This window comes from Artibeus jamaicensis, unplaced genomic scaffold, assembly GCF_021234435.1.
Source record: "Artibeus jamaicensis isolate MK-2021 breed Jamaican fruit bat unplaced genomic scaffold, CSHL_Jam_final contig_415, whole genome shotgun sequence".
NCBI classification, from domain to species: domain Eukaryota; kingdom Metazoa; phylum Chordata; class Mammalia; order Chiroptera; family Phyllostomidae; genus Artibeus; species Artibeus jamaicensis.
This window is the reverse complement of record NW_026521823.1, coordinates 18,535,593-18,559,065: the sequence shown is the minus strand read 5'-3', so window position 1 is coordinate 18,559,065 and position 23,473 is coordinate 18,535,593. Positions and strand designations below refer to the sequence as shown.

The 23,473-nt window shown below is 38.2% G+C and overlaps 1 protein-coding gene across 2 annotated transcripts in view; it reads right to left on the bottom strand.

The window, feature by feature from the left end:
• PIBF1 (progesterone immunomodulatory binding factor 1) overlaps nucleotides 1-23,473 on the bottom strand; it is a 178,698-nt gene that overhangs the window by 154,750 nt on the left and 475 nt on the right. Inside the window, exons 2-5 of one of the 2 annotated variants that reach the window (XM_037153253.2) lie at nucleotides 22,372-22,661; nucleotides 13,865-13,965; nucleotides 8,350-8,548; nucleotides 5,912-6,031 (exon numbers count right to left, since the gene is read on the bottom strand). In XM_037153253.2, the coding sequence (XP_037009148.2) occupies nucleotides 5,912-6,031; nucleotides 8,350-8,548; nucleotides 13,865-13,965; nucleotides 22,372-22,623 (672 nt within the window). In that variant the 5' untranslated portion in view covers nucleotides 22,624-22,661. Of the gene's footprint in view, nucleotides 1-5,911; nucleotides 6,032-8,349; nucleotides 8,549-13,233; nucleotides 13,298-13,864; nucleotides 13,966-22,371; nucleotides 22,662-23,473 lie in introns of those variants that run through there. The other variant, XM_053665641.1, reaches the window with a different exon arrangement.

The window sequence follows — 23,473 nt, the reverse complement described above, 5'->3', positions numbered from 1 at the left end:
GCTTCTTTTAGGGTTAAATCGAAGTCCTTACAGTGACTTCGAAAGACCCATTCCCTCTCTGATCTCCTTTCTGTCCCTCCGTTCAGCCATTCCAGTCACACTGGCTTCGTCAGTGCTGCACAGACACCAAGGTGCCTCCTGCTTTTGCACTGGCTGCCCCCTGTGCCTGAGTTCTCACTGGAGAACGTGTTGTTCCCCTCACCTCCGTGTCTTTACAAACTAAGTTTCTCCGGGAGGCCTACCAGGGACCCCTCCCAATTCTGAATAAGCTTGCTTCCCTGCCATGCAGCACTACTGACTATCCTAACCTCCTTTTTTCTTTTTTCCCTTTTTATCACACTGTGTGATTTGCTTATTTATGGTGTTTACAGTTTGTTTCCTGGCACTCCTTTTAAAATATAAATTCCATGGGGCCAGAGATCATTTTGTTCACTGAAGTATCCCAAGTACCTAAAGCACAGACGGCAAACACAAGGCTCAGGAGTCCAATCCGGCCCTCCACCTGGTTTTATCGGGCCCAGCGCCTTGTTTCTACCTGGCGGCAATGCTGAGGTCTTGCTTAAGTGTTAAGGGTAGTTACATTTATATAGTCCTAAAATCCTAAAATTATATCCAGCCCTTTGAAGGCAACCACGAGGCTGATGTGGCCTCTGGTGCAAATGCGTTTGACACCCCTGACCTAGAACAACATTTGCCAACAGATGTACAATAAATGTTGAACGATTGGTTTTCATTCTCATAATAATGACCATTTATTATGAGATGAAAGGATGGAGAAGTTGTAAGATTCAGAGGATAGGGAAGTAAAGACAAAGTGTTTTTTGTTCTAAATCTATGATCATCATGCCATTGTCTAGTTGCAGCAATGAAACTTGAACTAGTATCCTTGAATTCTCCAATGAGAGCAGTAAATAATTTAACAAACCATTTCGGAAATTAACCCCTCACAACACATAATTCAGCAAAAATTATTTTAATGTTATATATTAATATTTACTGTTCACTGCAGGGTCCAGCAAAAGGCCTGCTTGAGTGTGACTGATAGGGTAATAATATGGATGTAATAATTTGTGGTTTTAATTTTAACATTTCACCTAAAATGTCATTTGGTGTGCTTAAGTGTGACATTGTTATGTTACAGAATTACATGCTCATGATTTTATAATAAAAGATTTTGAAATAGAAAAGCGGTGTTATTTGTGTTGGACCATGTACAGCCTTATAAAAAAAGTCTTCATTGGTATGACTTTAATTTAAAAATAGTTTATTTTTTCTAAGTGTGGGCAAATTGACCTGTACTAAGCCCTTGACAAACATAAGAACCAAATATTAAGGATGGCTTCATTTTGTTATTTTTAAAGTTTACTTTATTGATAATGATATTATAGTTGTAGCATTTTTTCTCCCCTTTATTCCCCTCTGCCCTACACCCCCTCCTACGAGCATTTCCACACCCGCTTAGTTCATGTCCATGGGTTCTATATATAAGTTCTTTGGCTTCTCCATTTCCTATACTGTTCTTAACCTCCCCCTCTCTATTTTGTACCTACCAATTATGCTTCTCACTGCCTGTTCCTTTTCCCCATTCTCCCTCCTCTCCCTCCCCACTGACAAACCTCCATGTGATCTCTATTTCTGTGATTCTGCTTTTGTTCTAGTTGTTTGCTTAGTTTTTGTTTTTTAGGTTCAGTTATTGATAGTTGTAAGTTTGTTGTCATTTTACTGTTCATAGTTTTTTATCTTCTTTTTCTTAGATAAGTCCCTTTAACATTTCATATAATAAGGGCCTGGTGATGATGAACTCCTTTAACTTGACCTTATGTGGAAAGCACTTTATCTGCCTTTCCATTCTAAATGATAGCTTTGCTGGATAGAGTAATCTTAGATGTAGGTCCTTGCCTTTCATGACTTTGAATACTTCTTTCCAGTCCCTTCTTGCCTATAAGGTTTCAAGAAATCAGCTGACCGTCTTACAGGAGCTTCTTTATAGGTAACTATCTTCTTTTTTCTTGCTGCTTTTAAGATTCTCTCCTTATCTTTAATCTTGAGTAATTCAATTATGAGGTGTCTTGGTGTGTTCCTCTTCAGGTCCAGCTTATTTGGGACTCTCTGAGCTTCCTGGATTTGTATGTCTATTTCCTTCATCAGACTGGGAAGTTTTTCTTTCATTATTTTTTCAAATAAGTTTTCAATTTCTTGCTCTTCCTCTTCTCCTTCTGGCACCCCTATGATTTGGATGTTGGAACATTCAAAGTTGTCCTGGAAATTCCTAAGCTTCTCCTTTTTCTGGATTCTTGTTTCTTCATTCTGTTCTGGTTGAAAATTTGTATCTTCCTTCTGATCCGAATCATTGACTTGAGTCCCGGTTTCCTTCCTGTCACTGTTGGCTCCCTGTACATTTCCCTTTGCATAGCTTTCACTTTTTCCTTTATTTTGCAACCATACTCAACCATTTCTGTGAGCATCCTGATTACCAGTGTTTTGAAGTGTGCATCTGATAGGCTAGCTATCTTTTCATTGCTTAGTTCTGTTTTTGGAGCTTTGATCTGTTCTTTCATTTGAGCCATATTTCTTTGTCTCGGTGCACCTGTTATGTTGTAGTGGGCAGAGCCTTAGGTATTTGCCAGGGTAGAACAACCCAGGTTACTGTGTTGTGGGGCTGTATGTGGGGGAGGGGGGGTCCAAGAGGAAATAGCATCTCTTGCTTAGCTCTCTGCTGGCTTTCACTTCCCCTGCTACCCACAAGCAAATTGGGCCCTTCTGGTGCTGATTCCTGGGTCGGTGGGTCTCTCCAACCAACTCTCCTGTGAGGCTGGGAGTTTCTCCCGCTACTGCAACCCCCAAAGGTTTTATAGCCAGAGATTTTGAGGCTTTCTTTTCCCACACTGGAACCCTGGGTTTTATAGTCTGTCTCACTCCCCAGTTGTTCCTCCCGGTTTATCTACACGCAAATGTGGGACTGCCAGATACCACCTCATCTACCTGGTCCTCCAGCCGCTGGCTTGCATCCTCCCCATCCTGACTGCCCATCTCCACCCTTCCTACCAGTCTGAATGAATGTTTCCTCTTTAGCTCCTTGGTTGCTGGACTTCCATATGGTTAGATTTTCTGGCAGTTCTGGTTGTTTTTTGTTTTTAAGTTTGTTGTTGTCTTTCTTTTGGTTGTGTGAGGAGGAAAAATATATCTACCTATGTCTCCATCTCAGCTGGCAATGACAGCTTTAACATAAAGTAAATGTATTGTGTCTAAATCACATACTCAGAGTCCCTAAGACCTTTTATTAAGTAGATAAGATAATGCTTGTTTTTTGGACTGTGACTCAATTCCCTGTTTATATTACTGTTATATTCAGAAAAAGGTTTAAGACACTCAATTATATTTTGAACTAAGAGCTGATAAATCTTTAAGTAACAGACCTGCACAAAAAAGGAATCTGTGATGGTTAATTTTATGTGTTAACTGCTGAGGCCACTGCACCAAAATATTTGGCTAAACATTATTTTAGATGTTTCTGTGGGAGGCATTTTTATATTAAATTAACATTTAAATCAGTAGATTCCTAGTACAGTGATTACCTTCCATGATATAGGGGCCCTCATCCAATCATTTAAAAGCCTTACTAGAATCAAGACTGCCTTCCCCTGAGCAAAAAGGAATTCTGTCAGCAGACTGTTTTTGGATTCACACTGCATCGTTTCCTTGAATAGCCAGCCTGCCAGCCTATCCATCAGATTACGGACTCTCCAAGCTTCTATAATCATGTGAACCAATTCCATAAAGTCAGTCAATCAGCCAATCAACCTCTCATATAGATTTATCTCCTGTTGGCTGTTTCTCTGGGGAACCCTGAATAATACAGGTTCACAAACAACACTGTTTCTAAGTTTGAGTTACCTGTACATTAAAAACACTCAGGAACACGATGTGTTAATATATTTTCTTTCCTCTCAACAAAATACTAAAAGTGTTTGCAAAGTTGAAACAAACTATTCTAAAATCTGGGATACAATGCCATTAACGACCCTTGAGAGCAGACAGACTTGCTTTACCACAGAGTGAAAATACAGGGTCTGGCACAAATAATGCCTCTTTTTTATTTCAAAATCTTTTATTACAAAGTCATAAGCATGTAATTCTACAGCATAACAATATCACACTCAAGCAACCATGTGACATTTTAGGTGAAATGTTCAAATTAGAGCTATAAATTATGACACCCACATTATTACCCTACCAACCACACTCAAGCAGGTGTCACTTCTGCCCGACCTGTATATCACATGCTAATGACAAGAAAAAGTCTAGAGTTATAAGCCTTTTTTTCCTTCAGTTTTGCCCAAGAAATTCTTTGTTCAAGAGAAACCACTGTCAGAATTCCCGAATGCTAAAGTGATTAAAAAAGAAGTGATTTGAGCCCTGACTGGTATGGCTCAGTGGGCTGGGCGTCGTCCTGCAAACAAAAGGGCCACCAATTTGATTCTCAGGACACAGGCCTGGGTTGTGGACCAGATCCTCAGTTGGGGGCCGTGTGAGAGGCAACTGATCCATTTCTCTAGCATATCGATGTTTCTTTCTCCCTTCCCTCTCCTCTCTCTAAAAATAAATAAAAGAGATGATTTGATATAAACAAGGGTAGAAAACTCCTCCAGACTTCTGAAAAACAGGAAGTCCTTGAGGGATGCTGAGGTACCACAAGGTATTGCAGAACTAAGTCTCAAAATTTGTCTAACTGCCCCAATAAATGCTGTCCTGGGACCACCACCACCATTCTACATATTTTACCAAGACAATAGAGATTAAATGATTTGCCTAAGGTGGTAAAATTAGTAGCCAAACCGAGGTCTTCTTTGTTCTTTATTATTTTGACTATACATGCAAATTAAAAAAAAATTAAAATGTATCTTTTAATTGCACGTAACAGATTATCGCACAATGTGACAGGTTAGCAGAAGGAAAAAATCCAACAATACAGTGACTGTACAGTAGTGCCCACACAGGCACATCTACCTCCGCATCCTCCCGAGGACTCATCACTCCTATGAGCGGAAGGAAGCCCAGTCTTTATTCTGCCTACAGTATTGGCTCTAGACTAAAGACATAAATCGGTTCTGTCCAGCATTAATAGTGCAGCATATCAGAGCATCAAAGTATAAATTAAATTATTTACTTCTGAGTAACAGATCTTTGGTAACAGCTATCCTTGAAATAGGACAGAAAATAAATTTTAACTACAACTTTGCTAAAAATCTGTTTTTACTTTGAAGCGAAAACAATGGCGATCCAATGAAATGAATGGACAAACGGTATTATTTTGTTCCACTTGACTGAACAGGGAACATTAAATGACTTGTTCAAGGTCACACAGATAATGAGAGTGTCAAGCTATCATCTAAGGTTCTAACTCTCAGCCACTAGAATTTGAACTCTGGAAGGGCTACAGTTCAAATGTCCCTGCTGTGCTCACTGCTGCCAGCACCAAGCACGGCACCGTGCACATCACTGGGGCCAATGCTGGGATCAGTGCACATGCTCTGAACGAGTATAAGGAGAGTTACCTGTTTTTGATGGAGAGGCAAAGTGACCAGCAAGTAGATAGCAGCTTATATGCCTTATACATCACAAACAAGGCTAATCGGTAGTGAAGAACTGAGAATAAAATGAGTTTGCAACAAAATGATTAGCCATGGATTGATAAGTCCACGGTCAGTGTCATGGACTTATCTTGCCAATTTTTAAGATGACTTTTTCCAATTCAGCCCCCTCCCCACCATTTATGAAGAATCGCAACAGTAGCATCCTGGTCCTATTTCTCTATCACTGACTTTTTATATTCTTGTCACGAATCTTGAGAAATTCCTTATAGAAAAACTTGGCACCTCTTGTCATCACCAGAGATCAAAATCATACAAACCTCTGTCAGTTGTTTCAGCTGGCCTTTGTTTTCAGTTAATTCTTCCAACAGGTTATTCTTTTTCACTTGCAGTTCAGAGATTTCCTTTTTGAGTGGATCCATTAATTCATAGAAACGTATCTTTAAAAAAATTAAATTAACAAGCAGGCTTTAAACCCAAATGGCAATTAAAATTTGCTAATTTATGTACTCTCAATAATTGGCTATAAAAGTAAAATATTAAGGTCATAAAAGAAAAATCTTCGGTAGTTTCAGATCATATGCCTGTACAACGGAGTTTTGTTTTATTTGTATAAAACAAAAACCAGATAGTCGTTAATTGTCCGACCACTAATACTTGTGACTTCAGACTTGAAGTCTTAACGTTCAATTCAGTTCCCTCAAGGCCTAGATTATCTGTAACTCTCCACCCCCAACACGGTCTCTCTTTCCCCTCTTCCTTCTATCAATATTCCATTTGCTCCTTAGTCCTCATCTCCTATTACATCTCGCTGCGCACCATAAACTTGTTATCTCCTGAACACATCAAGTGTTCCTGACTTTTCCTTTTGCTGTTTCCTCTAATAGAAAAGTATGCTCTCATTCCCTACAGGCCTCTGATCAAATGTCACCCTATCAGTAAGGCTCTCCCCAATCCCCCAATCTGATTTAAAATACTACGCCCACCAAGTTCCTAATCTCCACCCTTGCTCTTTTCTCTATAGCATGTATGACAAACACTCAACACACTTTACTTTTAATTTACTGTCTGTGTTGCTCCACTAAGATGCAAGCTCCATGAGGGCAGGAACGTCTGTTTGCTTTGTGTATCGCTCTGTCTCCAATGCCTAAATACGGGAGAAGCCCACCTCCTGGGCTCTTGGTGAAGCTCTACTTAACTGCTACCACTGCCGTGTAATGGACAATCAGGATGAGTCAGGAGGTATCCTTCACATCACTACTTCCATTCAGCTCACTCACAATTCTCTTTGGGGAATTGCCTGCTCTAAACTAGTAAAGTGCTCCACCCGACAAGTTCCTATAAAATAAAGAGGCCATGAGTAAATTAGGAAAGGGCAATTGGGACTTTCTGAAATGCCTTAATATATTACTGTATTGCAAAAGCTCCATATTCATTAAAAAGCAAGTCCTAAGATTAGTCCTCAACACAATAACTAGTTAGGATAATACTGCCTGTGAAAACAAAAGATAGGACAAGGAACACTAACAAACCAGAGAGCAAAGACATGAATAACTGGCACTATTGGGGTACCTGATATCTATTATAGATAAAGCCTCAAGGACAGCACTTAAGATATTTGTTTTGGACAGTACAAGCTGGGCAGAAATATTATATTTAAGCTGTTTAAATAAAAAGCTGGACAAAAAGGTAATACATTTTGTCAGAAATCACTAATCTGGAAGCCTTGTCCAAATGAGAACTGACAGGAGCCACCACTATTCCAACAAAATGATAGGTAATATTTTATTGTTTACTATGTGCTAAGGACTAAGCAAACCATGTTACATCCATAATCACTATTAATCTTCACAATTACATCAACAGAAAGGCACTATTACTATAATTAACCCTATTATAAATGAAAAAATTCAAGCCTCTTAAGGTGAAATGACATCCAAATATCACAAACCAGCAGTCCTGTGAAGTATGGGAGCCCGTGACCCCCACCCCACACTCTGAGACCCTTCCAGGGAATTCATAAGGTCAGAACTATTTTCCTAGTAATACTAACATTTTTGCCTGTTTTGCTCTCATTCTTTTACGCCTGTTCAAGGGCGTCTACCAGTGGCTACATGATGTGTGAAGATATCAACGTCCTTAAGTCTAATGGAACCTGTGCTTATGTAAGTCTCATGTTTTATTCCACTTTAATTTCGAATATGGTAAATATGAATAGAGATAGCCCATATGTACATAAGCCCTTCAGGGTCCTCAGTCACTTTTAGAGTGTAAAGGGATTCTGACACCAAAACATTTGCAACTACTGCCACAGATCAATCCTCCGTGTAGATTTGTGTAAACACCGCATTCAGGATCCTGAACTAGATCCACAAAAATCTCCCTCACTGGACACCTCTGCAACCACACCACCTCCCCCTCCTTTACTATCCCTGACCGCCAGCAACCCCTAATCAGTGTTTCATGTCTATAATTTCTCACTCTCAGAACGTTACAAACTACCAGTTTATGAGAGAATAATTCATGTCTATAGACTATGCAGCCAGTAATGTCAGAGCTCTCTTTATTGCCTGCTTGCTTTTGGAGGTCAGTGGTTAAGACCATTTAAAATTGGGTGGTCTGAACATCATTCCCCATTCTCAGGTCAGGGTTATAAAATAATTGGGTACTTCAGAAGTGACGGATACAACATGAACAGCAAACCTTAGTCTGAAAATGCATGTAGTTTGTTTTTTTTTTAACGACACAAGACACTTACAGATACATATTCAGGAATAGAAAGCTGATCTTCAGAAAAACCTTTCAGTTTCATATACTGCTCTTCCGTTAACTCAAAGTCATGCAGGTTCCGACGAATATCTCCAGCTTTCTCTCTTAGCTGGCGGTTTGTCTCTTCCAGTTGTTTCTGTCTCAATAAAATAGTTTCCATTTCTTGTTTCATTAGTTCTTGATATTTTCTGTGGAAAGAAATTGTGGAAAGCTTAAAAACTTCTCAAGATTAATTTTCTCAGTCACCTTTTTATAGTAACTTAAAATTAGAAAATGAGAAGCTCAAATAGCGTATTTGGCTCTAGCAAAACTCTTATTTATTTAACCAATTAAACATGAAATGACAATTCTATAATCATAACTGTGTAGCCATATAAGTTATTAGATAGGGTATTATTATGCTTCAAGAATAATTTCAAAAATTAAAATTATAGGGAAAGGGGGGTGGTTGGAGGCAGAAGAGGATATGGGGGGATAAATGGTGACAGAAAAAAAATGATAGAATTACACATTTCTTCTGTTTATAAGAGTTTAAATCTTAGACACCTGCTTGGGATACTACCCATTGAAGTAATTTTCATTCTCTTGGTCCAGGTACTAAAAGGTATGTATACGTCTTTAAGGTGGCAGCACTGAACCATATGAGGTAATGGAAACAGTATATGCACATAATCATCCTTCTCAAAACCACGGAGAGTAGACACTGCTACTTTCAGTTGCCTACCCAAAGATTCTGAGCAGGAAGGACCATCTGATGTTTCCCCTCCCTACTGTATGACTCCCATCAACATCACACACGCTGTTATTTCTCCTATCTTAAAACAAATGAACAAACTTTTGACGCATTTCAATGCCTCCTTTGCTTGCCCCCCACCCCATGGAATAAAACTCCTCAACAGCTGTCCATGCTCACTGCCTCCAAAGCTCTTCTTTTTCTTTTTCTGACATACCAAAATCACAGATTATTTTATTAAGTTCAAATTTTGGAAAAATTCAAAACTACATTTTGTACCACTTTCAGTTTTAAATATAAGACATAACTTGCACATAACAACTGCCCTTTGGTTATTATTTTCCATTGTATTTTTTAATATTTTTTTAATTTTTCAATTGCAATTGATATACACTACATTAGTTTTAGGTGCATAACATAGTGAGTAGATATTTGTGTAACTACAAAGTAGATCATCCTGATAATTTTAGTATTTATCTGATACCATACATACTCATACTATTGACTATATTCTCTATGCTTTACTTTATATCCACATGACTGTGTTTATAACCAGAAATTTGCACATCTTAATCCCTTCCCCCTTTTCATCTGGCAACCATCAAAATGCTTTCTGTATCTATGAGCTTGTTTTTTTTATTTTTAGATTCTACATATAGGTGAACTCATATTATTTTTGTCTTTGACTTAATCCACTTAGCATACACAATACTCTCTAGGTACATACATTCATGTTGTTGCACATGGCAACATTTCATTCCTTTTTATGGCTGAGTAATACTCCACTGCATATCTGCACCATGTCTTCTTTATCCATTTGTCTTGATGGACACTTAGATTGCTTCCATATCTTGCCTACTGTAAATGTTGCTGCAGTGAATATAGAAATGATAATGTCTTTTCGAATTAGTGTTTTGAATTTCTTCGAATAAATATCCAGAACTGGAATTGCTGAGTCCTTCTGTCTCTTGTTACAGCCTTTTTAAAAGGTCTCTTTTGTCTAATACCCCAGCTTTTTTTGTTTCCATTTTCATGAAATATCTTTTTTTATTCCTTTACTTTCAATCTGTGAGTGGGTCTCTTGTAGATAGTAAGGGTATTGTTTTCTCATCCATTCAGCTACTCTATGTTTTTTGATTGGAACATTTAATCTATCTGCCTTTAAAGTAATTGTCTTTAGGTATGTATTTATTGCCATGAGGGGGAGAAACATCAATGTGTGGTTGCCTCTTGTGTGCCCCTCACTGGGGACCTGGCCTGTAATCCAGGCACGTGCCCTGACTGGGAATCAAACCAGTGGTCCTTTGGTTCACACGCTAGCACTCAATCCACTGAGCCACACCAGACAGTGCTGTTATTCACATTTTTTCTCTTTTCTTGTTCTTAAAGAAGTTCCTTCAACATTTCTTATAATGGTTTAGTGGTGATAAACTCCTTTAAGATGTCTTCTGTCCTTAAAAGCTCTTTATCTGTCCTTTGATTGTAAATGATAGCCTAGCCAATGAATGCATAAATAAGTGGAACAACAAATCAACGTTCCTCTGTTTCTCTTAAAAAATATTAATTTAAAAAAAAGGCCCTAGCCTGGTAGCTCTGTTGGAGTGTCATCCTGATTCACCAAGATTGTGGGTTTGATCTGTGGCCCGGGTGCATGTAAGAAATAACAAATGAATGCATATATAAGTGGGATAACAAATTAGTGTTTCTCTCTTTTTCTAAAAAAAAAAAAAATCAATAAAATTTTTTAAATGATCACCTTTTTGGGTAGAGTAATCTTGGTTGTAGGTCATTCTTATCACTTTGAATATTTTGTGCCAATCCCTTTTGCCCTGCAAAGTTTCTGTTGATCAATCAGCTGATAGTCTTATGGGAGCTTCCTCATAGGTGACTGTTTTCCTCTTCCTGCTTTTAAGATTCTTTGTGCTTAACCTTAGCATTTTAATTATGATGTGTCTTGGTGTGGGACTCTTTGGGTTCATCTTGTTTGGAACTCGCTGTACTTCCTGGACTTGTATGTCTATTTCCTTTGACAGGTTAGGGAACTTTTCAGTCATCATTTCTTCAACTAGGTTTTCAATTCCTTGCACTCTTTTTTCTTTGTGATAGCCCTATGATGCAAATGTTGGCAAACTTGATGGTGTCCCAGAGGCCACTTAAGCTATCCTCATTTCTTAAAAATCCTTTTTTTTCTTTTTGTTGTTCCAATTGGGTCTTTTCTCTACCTTATCTTACAAATTGCTGATTTGATCCTTTGCTTCATCTAGTCTACAGTTTATTCTCTCTACTGTAGTCTTCATTTCTCCCTGATTACTTTTAAAATTTTCTATCTCCATTTTGGTTTTTCTTATCTCTTTGTTAAAGTTTGGAGTTCAATGAGTATCCTCATGACCAGTGTTTTGAACTCTGTGTTTGGTAGATTGCTTGTCTCCATTTTGCTTTTTTTTCTGGAATTCTGTCTGTTCTTTCTTTTGGGACATGTTTCTTTGTCTCATTTCAGCTTTTTTTTTTTTAATCTATTAAGTAGAGCTGCTACATCCCCTGGTCTTGATTAAGAGTGGCTTTATACAGGCAAGTTGTATAGTCTCCCTGGTCACCTAAGCCAGGTGCTCAACCTATGTCTCTTGTGTGGGTTGTATATGCCCTCCTACTGTAGTTGAATCTTGATCATTGTTGGCATGCTGATGGGGGGGGATTGACACTCAGGCAGACTGGCTGTGAGACTGGCTGTGGCTAGAGCAGAGGAACTGTTGTACAGGGGCTGACCCGACGGAGCAGGATTTGCTTTGGTGGGGCTCTGGTGCCTGTTCAGTCTGCCCCTTGGGTGTGTTGTTTGTGGAGGTGGTTTGGGGGTGCTCTGGTGTGCTGGTTCCAGGGCTTTTTGGGAAAGGTCTGGGCCAGGCCAATGGCAGCCACTGCCTTTGCTCTGCATGGGGCCATTTGAGCTACAGAGTAATCTACAGATTCTGCTTGTGCTGGGCCTGGAGGTTCCTGGGAGAGGCTGAGTTATCAGCTGAGACTGGCAGCCCCTAGTGGCAGACTTGCAGCTGCTCAGCAAGAGTTGTCTCCAATGCTCTTCCATGCCAGTCTTGTTTCCAGTCACCAGCTACCCCCATGCAATTCTGAGATCACCAATGACATCTAGATGGCGAATTATCAATTTTTAATTTTTTATCCTTAACCTAATGATAACACCTGACACAATTGATCTCTCTCTCCTTATACACTTTCTCTGCCTGCCTCCCAAGACACCACAATCTCTTCATTTTCTCGTATTTTACTGATGGTGCTTTCTCAGTCTTCTTGTCTCTGGTTTATGTTAATGCTAAAGTACCCAGTCCTCTCCTTTGAATGCAGAGTCACTTCCTCGGGGAATTAATCTAGTCTTGTGACTTAAATACTGTCTATAAACGAGACTTTCATACAACGCCACATGGATTTCTAATCAGACAACTCTAACTTAACATGTCCAAAATGAACTCCTGCTCTTCACTTGCAAACCTATCCCTCTATGGTTTTTTCTAGTTGAAAGCAACTCTATCCTTTCATTTATTCAGGTCAAAGATGTTGACACAATCCTCGGCTCTTCTTTTTCTTTTAAACCCCACATCTAAACCATTAGAACATCCTATCAACTTTACCTTCAATATATTCAGAGTCCATATACATTTTACTCCAATCAGTGAGCAAGAAGATTATTGCAACAGCCTCCTAACTTTCCTCTCAGCATCAATCTGATAAATGTCTAAAGAATTAGAAAAGAAGACCTAATACTGAATACAGTGATTTTCATAGTGTTCCCCTGAACCAGCAGTAGCATCAGCTTCACCTAGGAACTTGGCAGAAATGAAATTTTGCAGGACGCCAGCCCAGATCAGAACTAGAGGGTGGGACCAAACTATCTTTTCTAACAAGACTTCCAGGTGGTTCTGTTGCATGCTAAAGCCTGAGAGTCACTAATCTAAAATAATAGTGACTAATAATTTGGTCAGATAATTGTTTAAAATGGTGGTTAAATAGTGAAATGTTATCAAGTGAAAAGATACCTACTTTACACATTTACCTCTAAGTAAAATATAGAAATAAACACTCATCTATTAATCTTTTACATAGACTCCAGATTTTTAAAAAACATAGACATACGTTTTCTGTGTATGTGTATAAATCATTCTTCATAATTCGCAAATTCAATTTCTTTAGTGGCAGGAGGCTTTGAAAGACACTTGGGAAGAAACGTTAGAGAATACTTTTTATGGATTTGTTGAATTTTTATGCCCCTTTCCCATAAATGAAACATCTTTTTTGTATTGCTGTTTGTTTACATAATTTTTAAAAAGTTATATAAGTGTAACAAGCACAAGTCACATAGGAATATTTGTGAGTAAACACAAGAGACTTTCAACAAGCACACGACCGAGCTGGAGAAAGTGTGAGGCAAACTGAAGGCACTTCATGTCAGCAGAGCTCAAAGGGCCATGGAAACCGATCAGTATGTTCAGCAGAGCAATTGAAAAAAAGGTTAATCGAAACAGCAGATTAAGTAGTGGTCAGTTTAGAGAGCTCCTATTGTCATTTATGGTTCACTTTCATAGGCAGTGTTTGTTGAATGTTGAATTTTGACTTTTTGAATTTTGTGGAATGTATCGAGTAACCTACTTTTTTGTCGGTCTGGATGTAAAAACTGTTACCATTTTAGCTTATAACCACATGCATTAACAGGTAATGCCACTACTTTTAAGTGCTAAATAGGTATTGATGCTTTCTAAAAACTTACCTGGCATCCTTCTGCTGAAAAGTCAATTGGTTGTCTAATCTCAATGTTAGTAGCTGCTTCTGGTGAAGTGCATCATTAAGTTTCTCCTCCAATTCTTCAATCTTAAGAAACAAGAAAAGGTAAATTATCTGGTCAATTTTACAATTTATTATTAAAAAGCACTTAAAAGAAATAGGGTTTTAAATGGATAGAGGGTTTTTTTTCTTAAAATCCTTACTTGAGGATAGATACGTTTATTGATTTTGAGAGAGAGGAGAGGAAGAAAGGGGCGGGGGAGAGAGAGAACCATCGACCAGTTGCCTCCCATACATGCCCCAATCGGGACGACTCAGTTGTGTGCGTGGGCCGGGAACTGAGCCCGTAACCTTTTGGTTTACAGGATGATACTCTGACCAAACCACCACGGGCTAAATGAAGAGGCCTTTTTTTGTGCAGTGGTTGTGTCCACAAACTACAATCTGTTCACACAAATGATTCTTAAACTGTGGTTTGAAACTGCTGTCTCATAATTTTTTTCAGCTAGGCTGTCATTAAGAGTATTTTTTCCCTTTAACCCACGCTTATTAAGAAGCCTATTGACAACCAGGACTTTATGTTGGTGTCTCACCCAGGTAATTATTTCCAGGCCAGACCCTTCGCTTGTATTTTATATCCATGTATCTGACTACTACGCATTGTCAATTGACTACTTTAAATATCCAGAATGAAACTAGTCATCAACCTTGCCTAGTCTTATATTCCTTGCATTTCCTTGGTCTCCAAAGCAAAAGAAAAGCCACGTTTCATATGGCAAGTTTTCCCTCACTGCTTAGTCTGATCAAACACCTTTTCTTGTTTACTTCATAAGTAGCTGTCAAAACTGTACCATCCTCATAAATACCCACTGGCAAGTCTTTGGTCAGACCCTTATAATAATCATTTGGGTTGATTATAAGTTTCCTCACTGGTTTCCCTGAGTCCAGTTTTGTCAACCTCCAAACCTGTCTTCCTCTATTTTACACAATGCATTTTCAAAATGCTATCAAATATTTATTTCCCCAGTTTTTAAAAAAATTTAAATTGTTGATTTTACAGAGAGGGGGAAGGAGGGAGAAAGAGAGGGACAGAAACATTGTACATGCCCTAACGTGGAACTGAACTGGCAACCTAGGCATGTTCCCTGACCAGGAATCCAACCGGCAACCTTTTGGTTTGAGGGCGATGCCCAATCAACTGAGCCACACCAACTGGGGTTTATTTCCCCAGTACTAATTCTTCAGAGGATCCTGTCTTTACAATAAATTCCAAATTCTTTACTCTCTCCCTGTCAACTCAAGCAATTCTTGTTCATGCTTTAAAATAAATCAGTTTAACTGCCAATCCTTAATACTGTGAGTCATCAACTCCTTCATCACTACTGAATCACTCCTATCATTAACCAATCATGTTCTATCTCCCACTAAAACAAAGAACAAACAACACTCCCTTGATGACACCACTTCCTTTGCTATATTGTTTCTCTGCTTACCATCAGAGCATATGGTTTTTGTCTCATATTAGTCCAGTAAAACTATTATTCTCAAAGTTATGAATCACCTCCATAATGCCCAGTCCAATGACTATTTCTGCATATTTATCTTACTTGACAGCATGATTTGACTAAGCTGACTGCTCCATCTTCTTTTGACTTCCATGGTACTACTCTGTGTTTTCCTCCTAACTCAATGTACACTTTCAAGTTTCTCAAGTTCCTTTGCTGATTTGGAGCCCTCTTCAATCCCTAGGTAATGTTATCCAGTCCCACGATTTTAGGTCCATCTATATGCTCACACACACACAGATGCTCACCCATCTAGTCATGGACTCTTTCCTAAACTCCAATTTGTTACAACAGTTATCAGGGAGCACCATGGAGTCTACCCCAGGATGGCACAGGGGGAGGTTTCTCACTGCATGAGCCAAGAGCTAGAGAGATGAATAGATAAGGCTTTGTGTACTCTCAAAGCTAGCAAAATAACTGGAGAGAGAAAGAAAGCTCTCCCCTCCCTATCACTATAAGAACCGTGGACTTGGGCAGGAAGGCGAGATAGTCTTTGAGATGGGAGCCTGCCCTTCTCTCGGGCCAGCACCTAAAAAGCCTCTTTCCTGGCACCAGCACCTGTCTCTCGGGTTTGTTTTCATTGCCACAAGTTGCTAAACCCACTGTGTTTGGTTTCAAACGAACAATTCCTTTTAGGAGTCTAACGGGAATCTAAAGTTCAACATGCTCAAAACAGAACTTGTATTTTACCTTCCAGATCAGTTTTCTCCCAGACTTTAATTTCTCAGTAAATGGAGTCAGGTGATGAAGCTAAGAACGCAGGAGTCTTACATAAGACAATGGCCTAATAACTCTTTTCCTTCTATCTTATCTACTCATAGTTTCTTACTTCAGTGCTATTTTGAATACAAAAAATCAGAATATGTTACTCCAACTGCCTAATATCTGCCAATGGCTTCTCTGACTACACAGTCTAAAACGAAGCAAGGGTTAAATAAACACTGGTGATGGCCCATATTCAGCCCATGTCCTGTTTCTGTACAGCCCATGAGTTACCAATGGGTTTTAAATTTGTAAATGGTTGTCTAAAAAAAAAAGAAAAAGAAAAATATGTGTTAGACCACATATGGCATGCAAAGGATAAAGCATTTATTTTCTGGCCCTTTACAGAAAGTCTGCTGACTCCTTATCTAAAATAGCGATTGCTAAGTGATGCTATGCCACATGACATTGAAGATGCCTTGTTTAATTGTTTTTTGATCATGTCTCTCACTTGAATGTCAACTTCATAAATATGGGACTGTCATATCTATTGCTACATTCCTAGCAACATGTCTCAATAAGTATAATAAAACAACAAATAAAATCACATTCCTCAGTAGTACTATTTTTCAAATCAAGAATACTGTTGCTCAAAGGACAAAAAGTTCTTTTCCAGGTTACAGCTTTTTCAGTTTCAACTGACTTCTTTCTTCCATTTTTTAAAACATATTTTATTAATTCTTTCATTATTTTTTCATATAAGTTTTCAATTTCTTGCTCTTCCTCTTCTCCTTCTGGCACTCCTATGATTCAGATATTGGAATGTTTAATGTTGTCCTGGAGGTTCCTAAGTGTCTCATTTTTCTGAATTCTTGTTTCTTCCTTCTGTTCCAGTTGAATATTTATTTCTTCCTTTTGTTCCAAATCACTGATTTAAGTCCTGCTTTCCTTCCCTTTACTGTTGGTTCCCTACATATTTTTCACTTTGTATAGCCTTCACTTCTTCCTTTATTTTGCAGCTGTACTCAACCATTTCTATGAGCATCTTGATTACCAGTGTTTTGAACTCTGCCTCTTGATAGGTTGGCTATCTCCTCATCACTTAGTTCTTTTTCTGGAGTTTTGATTTGTGCTTTCATTTGGGTGCACCTGTTATGCTGTAAGGGGCAGAGCCTTAGGTATCTACCAGGGTTGGGCAATGTTCTTCACTGAGTTGTGGTGCTATATGTGGGGGAGGTGTCAGAGAGGAAACAATGCTGTGTGTTGGGCTTTTGCCCCACTTTCAGTCACTTCCTCTACTTCCCACAAGCGGACTGTGCTCTTTCAGGTGCTGCCCTGGTGCTGATTCCCGGGTGGGTGGCCTTAGGTGTGTTCTAGGTTCCCACAGGCCCCTCTAATGGACGCTTCTATGATATTGAGAGTTTCTCTCATTGCCAAAACCCCCAGAGGTTTCCAAGATAGAGGCTTTTGAAGCTTTCTTTTCCCTGTGCTGGAATCCTGGGTTGTGTGGTCTGTCTCACTCCTCGGTTGTTCCTCCTAGTTTATCCACATGTGAATATAGGACCGTCTGGTCTGCCAGCTGCCGCCTCACCTACCTGGTCTGCCAGTAGCCTCCTTGCCATGCATCCTCTATTACCCATCTGCCCGTCTCCACCCCTCCTACCAGTCTGGATTAATGTTTCTTCTCCAACTCGTTGGCTGTTGGACTTCCATACAATTAGATTCTCTGGCAGTTCTGGTTGTTTTTTTTTGTTTTTAAATTGGTTGTTATCCTTCTTTTGGTTGTGTGAGGAAGCAAAGCCTATCTACCTATGCCTCCCTCTTGGCTGGAATCTCAACTGCCTTCCAAATTAAGTCTTTTACCTCAAAGACAATCAAGCTGGGGAGATGCACCTTTTCATTTCCCAAGCCATAAGGAACCCACCGATCTCTAACAAAAATTAAAACGTTTTTGGCATTTTAAAAACTGATGGGCAAGAGAGTGAAAAGGAAGGGATTAAAGGAGTGTGGTAAGGAAAGGGATTTAGACAGCAATGGAAGGGTTTAAGTACAAAGCTAACAATTTTCTACTATCAAGAAGTTTGGCCTAATCAGGTACCCTTCTAAGTTCTTGGTTAGCAAGCACTGAGTGGGAAGCAGAAATCAGTACTCTTAAATTTCTTTGGACTTAGCTGTTCCTGTTTTTAGACATGAAGAAACTAAATCAGCAAGGATCAAGACATTCATAGTACTATATTATGATAAACTGTAACATCGGCATTAATTGTAATAAATACACACATTGTATTGGTGCCATACAAATGTAGAAAGATGTTACAGAGTCATATATGTATTTCCTAACTAAAAGAGGCCTTGATGAATAAGAAAATCACTTATCTCCCCAAAATCATGCCTTCCCTTCTTTCTAATATTACTCTGATTTTTATTAGTGACAACAATGTTCCAGTTAAAAACTTAAATTTTCCAGCTTATACCCCTCTTGGTGGGGGGTGGTTATGCTATATAGTTCTAGTCAATTGTGGTCACTGGCTTGAACTTCTGAGAAAGCTCTTTAAAGGACTCATTTGGCATTTGCCCCATTATCCAGTTATTTCTCTCCTTATTTTTTGCCTGGAACAGAAATAACACAAGAGGTACATCAGCTATCTGTCATTCTGAGGTAAAAACTACATGATAAAAACAGAAGGTTTTTATGCAGAAGGTTAAAGAAGCCTGGGTTTCTAATGATATTAAGGAGTAACCATACCAGATCCAAAGGACTTATTTTCAGATCCTGTTATACCAGAGATACAGTATCTTTATTTTGCTTAACCTATAGTTTCCACATCTCTGTTATAAGGCAGCCAGCATTTTCCCAATTTCCAATTTAACAGATGAATTTAATTCCTGAAACACTGGACAGCAGGTTCAATCTTTTTCCACCTATAACATTCATAATATTTGACCATTCAGGACAAGTGGAATGCTAGCAATGACAAGAAGCTCAGTATCTTAAAAGCAGGTCATTTATAATGTGAAGAGGAAGAACAGGTTCATATTCAGCAGAATCTACCTTTCCTGTTGCTTTCCTGAAGCTATAGTCTAGTGAGGGAAATTTAGTTTCAAGGATGCTAGAATGTGAGATTTTCATCTTTGTATTCCCAAGGCTCTGCGCTGGTAAGCTTTAGAGAATAAATTAAGTGGCTAAAAATGCCTCTTCCATCGATCTCAAACTTACACTTTCTCAAATTTTACATCTCTGAAAGTGAAATGCATCTTATGATCTAAAACACGTAACAGTTTAACTTGGCAGTTTTTAAACTCAGTGATACATGCAATGACCCATTTACCATGAAAGTGCCTTAGATTAAATGAATTAAAGCAAGACTAATTCTTCTACCATATGATATTTCTTCATACATGTGAGAGCAAACACCTTACCTCCAAGGGTTCTCAGAATAATTGGAATAACAATAGACAAAACAACAACAACCCCCTCCCCCAAGAGAATGTAGAGTAAGGCAGTTTAGTCTGGAGAGCAGTTTGGCAGAACACTAAGTTAAACTAAATATACATATACCTTATCAGCCAGAAACTTTACTCCTGATTATATATGTCTAAGAAATGTTCACACAGAAGAGAAATGTCTACAGAGGGCCAACACTGCATGTGGTGGCAAGGAGTCAGCGGTAGCCTGCAGGCCTATCATTGTGGGAGTTGATGGATAAGTTGGTGGACAGAATTATGTGGACGTTGGAACAGATGACTAGATACACATGAAGTAATATAACTGATTTAAACACAGGGCTGAACAGAAAACGATTATGAGAGAGACAAAATCTAAAACAAAACATGCAATTTCCATTTATGCAAAGGAAAAATACAATACCCATTTTCAAAAGTAAATGTTTAAAAAATAATTAAATTTAAAATAGCTGCATAAAGAGGAGGACTGGAAATGACCTATGGGAATAAAAGGAATAAATATACAAAGTAAAAAGTGACCTTCATGGATCAATGATGTATGCGTAATAAACTCAGGAATATGACTGTCTTCTACATTTGCAGTCCAAGTAAAAGACCACAATAAAATAACTGAACTAAGTAAGCACCATGGGTATAAAAGTAATATAGTGCTGAATAAATGTAGCCACTACCATTATTTTGTTAGACAGCAAGCATCTAAGAACTTATGTGTATTGATTAATTTAATTCTCCCCACCAACTCTATTTAGTAAATACTATTATTATTCCTATTTCCCAGGAAATTAGGAACAAAAAAAGTTAAGAAAATTTCCCAGAGTAATGAGTAGGGCTGAAATTCAAACCTAAATCGTGTGTATCTAGAATTGTAGCTCTGACCTGATACACTAGAGAGCCTCTCATTTCTATAATACAAAGGCTATGATTTTTTTTAAAAGAAGCCATTCATAACCCAGCTCAATGCAAGCTGAACACAATTTTACAAATGGCCTTCAAAACCCCGTAAGTCTGGATATGACACTTAAAAAATATTTTTTGACTGAGTGGGTGGATTAATGAATGGGAGACTTACCTCAGGCTTCTTCAATGAGTAGCATAAATAGAGATCTCGACAGGTGAAGATACATAAGGCAGCAGCATTACAGAAGTCCATGTGAGGAGTGAAAGCATTATGAGTAAAGGAAGAGATACAGGAAGCCACTGGATACACTGCTAAAACACCAGGTGACTGAGTGTGGGTAGGTAACTGTGTAGGGAACCTAAGTGTTAGGAGATCCGCTCGGATGGAGTATGGGCTTTACTCAGACTTCTTGATATGAATCCTGCCTGCCTCCATCACTTCTATCTGAATGGCCTCATTATACTGTTAACCATTTGGTGCTCTGTCTCATCAGGAGCAAAATGGGGTTCATTCCCTCATTTAAGAAATAGCTGAGCACTTATGTGCCAGGAACTGATCTAAGTGGCAATATACAGTGAATACAAAGAAGTCCCTGGTTCTCATGAACATCACAGTCTATTAAAAGAAACAAATCCCAAAGCAACAAACAGAGTTAGTAGTCCTATGAACATATACATAGGACACAGAACATAAAGGGGGGTGGTGAAAAATGAGGATCTTATTTTAGTTGATAACTGCAATAATAACCAATATTTAATCTGTGCTTACTAAGTATCAGGCACTATTCCAACTTAGTCTATGGATTCATTTAAGATGATTGCTCATGTATAACAGCCCCCAGCCCAAAGCACCTATATTTCAAAGAGTTATAAGGCACAAACATAACATATGAAAAGTGACTAGTACAGAATAAGCACTCAATTAATGTTAGCTATTAATATTGAAATAAAATTGCCTAAACTATTTGTTTACTTCATCGAGACTTGCGGTTTAGGATGCTTTATTTTCCTAGAAGCAATGGGCAAAATTCTGAAGTCCATTAGTATACATAGGCAAAGGCTAAAATTGTAGACTGTCTTAGCAAGAGAGAAGGTATAACTGAAACAACCAAACGGGAGGGGAGGATAGGAGGAGATGGGATAATGAGCAAAGGTGGAGGGTTAGCTGGTGGAAAGATTTTTCTCAGGACAGAAGAAGTACAGTTAAGAAGTGTCTCCTGTCTTTCTGAAATCACTATAAATGTCTTATAGCTAGTGACAACTTTACGAGGTTTTACATACAATACTGTGTAATTATAAATAACCACACAAAACAGAGAAACAAAGACCAGGATATCCCTTCTTAGTTGGTAAATACCACTTGTTAAAAAGTATGATACTTGAATTATACTTGGTACTATGTCACAGTAACTGTCAAATTGAAAGACAAATATAGTAAATATCAAATAAAAAGACACCAAAGAAAGCAAATCTCCAAGACAGAGAACTATAAAGATTCAATAATAATTATGATCTTGAGTCTTCCCTACCAAACTAATCACATCAGGGTTAGTTCTCAAGGAAGCAGATAACTTGGCTAGGGAAAAAACCTACAAAAATAGACCGCATACATGCTAGATTTAAAAAATTGAGCCTACAGAAGCAATTCATCCTTGCCCACTTTTTAAGTCACCCTTTCTTTCAATACTTTTGATACACAGAAATATTATTCACATATACCCATATCTAAAACCAGCTTTTAAAAGCTATGCAGGGAAATATAATGATCTCAAGTTAAAATTATATAAATATCTAATTCCTATTTATCTGCAGCTTGAAAATAATAAATCAACTAATTACATAACAAAATTTACACTGATCTTACCTTTGTAAGATAGTCCACTTTCAAATTGTCGATCATCATATTTTTCTGGGATAGCTCTATTTTCAGTAACTGAATATTATGAAGTAGTTCTTTCCGTTCAATTAGCTGCCTGGTGATTTTGATTTTACCATCTCGCTCTTCTGATGAGGAAATGTCATCTGTAGGAACAGTTGTTTCTAAACTAATATCTTCAGATTCCAGAGAGCTGGAGACGTTAATTTTTTTTGATGCCCTGGCGATTTTTTGAGACATTATGGGTCAGTTTTCTTCTCCAATTCTATTTCAATTTTCTGTAGGTTAAAAAACATTAATTTAAATAATGCAAACATTCTCTGTGGGAAGCATATTAAAGAGATACTAAGGATTCCCTAAGTAATTATTAGACAATCTAAAGACCCCAAATCTAGGGCAGATTAGTAAATAACTGCTCAGAGCAAACAATATATATTAAGTCAAACTCATTAAATCCTATTATGAACTCAAAAGCACTTGGATGAATACGAAACCCAGTTTTCAGAGGGAGGAAACTTATTTGGCATAAACAAAGAAATTGATTAGATAAAGGATAAAGCTCTAATGCCACTAACAAAAGGAACCCGTGTTCAACATTAGAGAAATCACTTTTTATTGTATATACAGAGATAGAACTTAGAATCTTGCTGGATACGGGGAGCAACAGTAAAAAGGGAAGAGCATGCTGGTATTACAGTGAGGTGGTTAAAGTGTAAAACGACAGTGGAAGATAGTGGTTGTCAGGCTGGGGCCAAGTCTTTGTGCATGAGAGTAGTGACTCCCTCACCCTCCCCAAACACAGACACACACCGTAATAATCAAGGGTGTGAAGGGCCTTGAGTATCAAATGTGTTCGAACTTTATTCTGCAGGCAATGTGTTCAAAATTTATTCTGCAGGCAATGAGGCATCATTAAAGATTTTTTAAAAGGGGAACCAGTGGCACTTTTTAATAAACTTACAGATTGCAGAATGAAAACAAGAGGGTAGAAGAGAAAAACTCAGAAATCCTAAATCTAGCTTTTTACCCCTTTAAAAGAATTTCTGCAACTTCTCTGTTTTAATACTACACAGTATAATGAATTATTTAC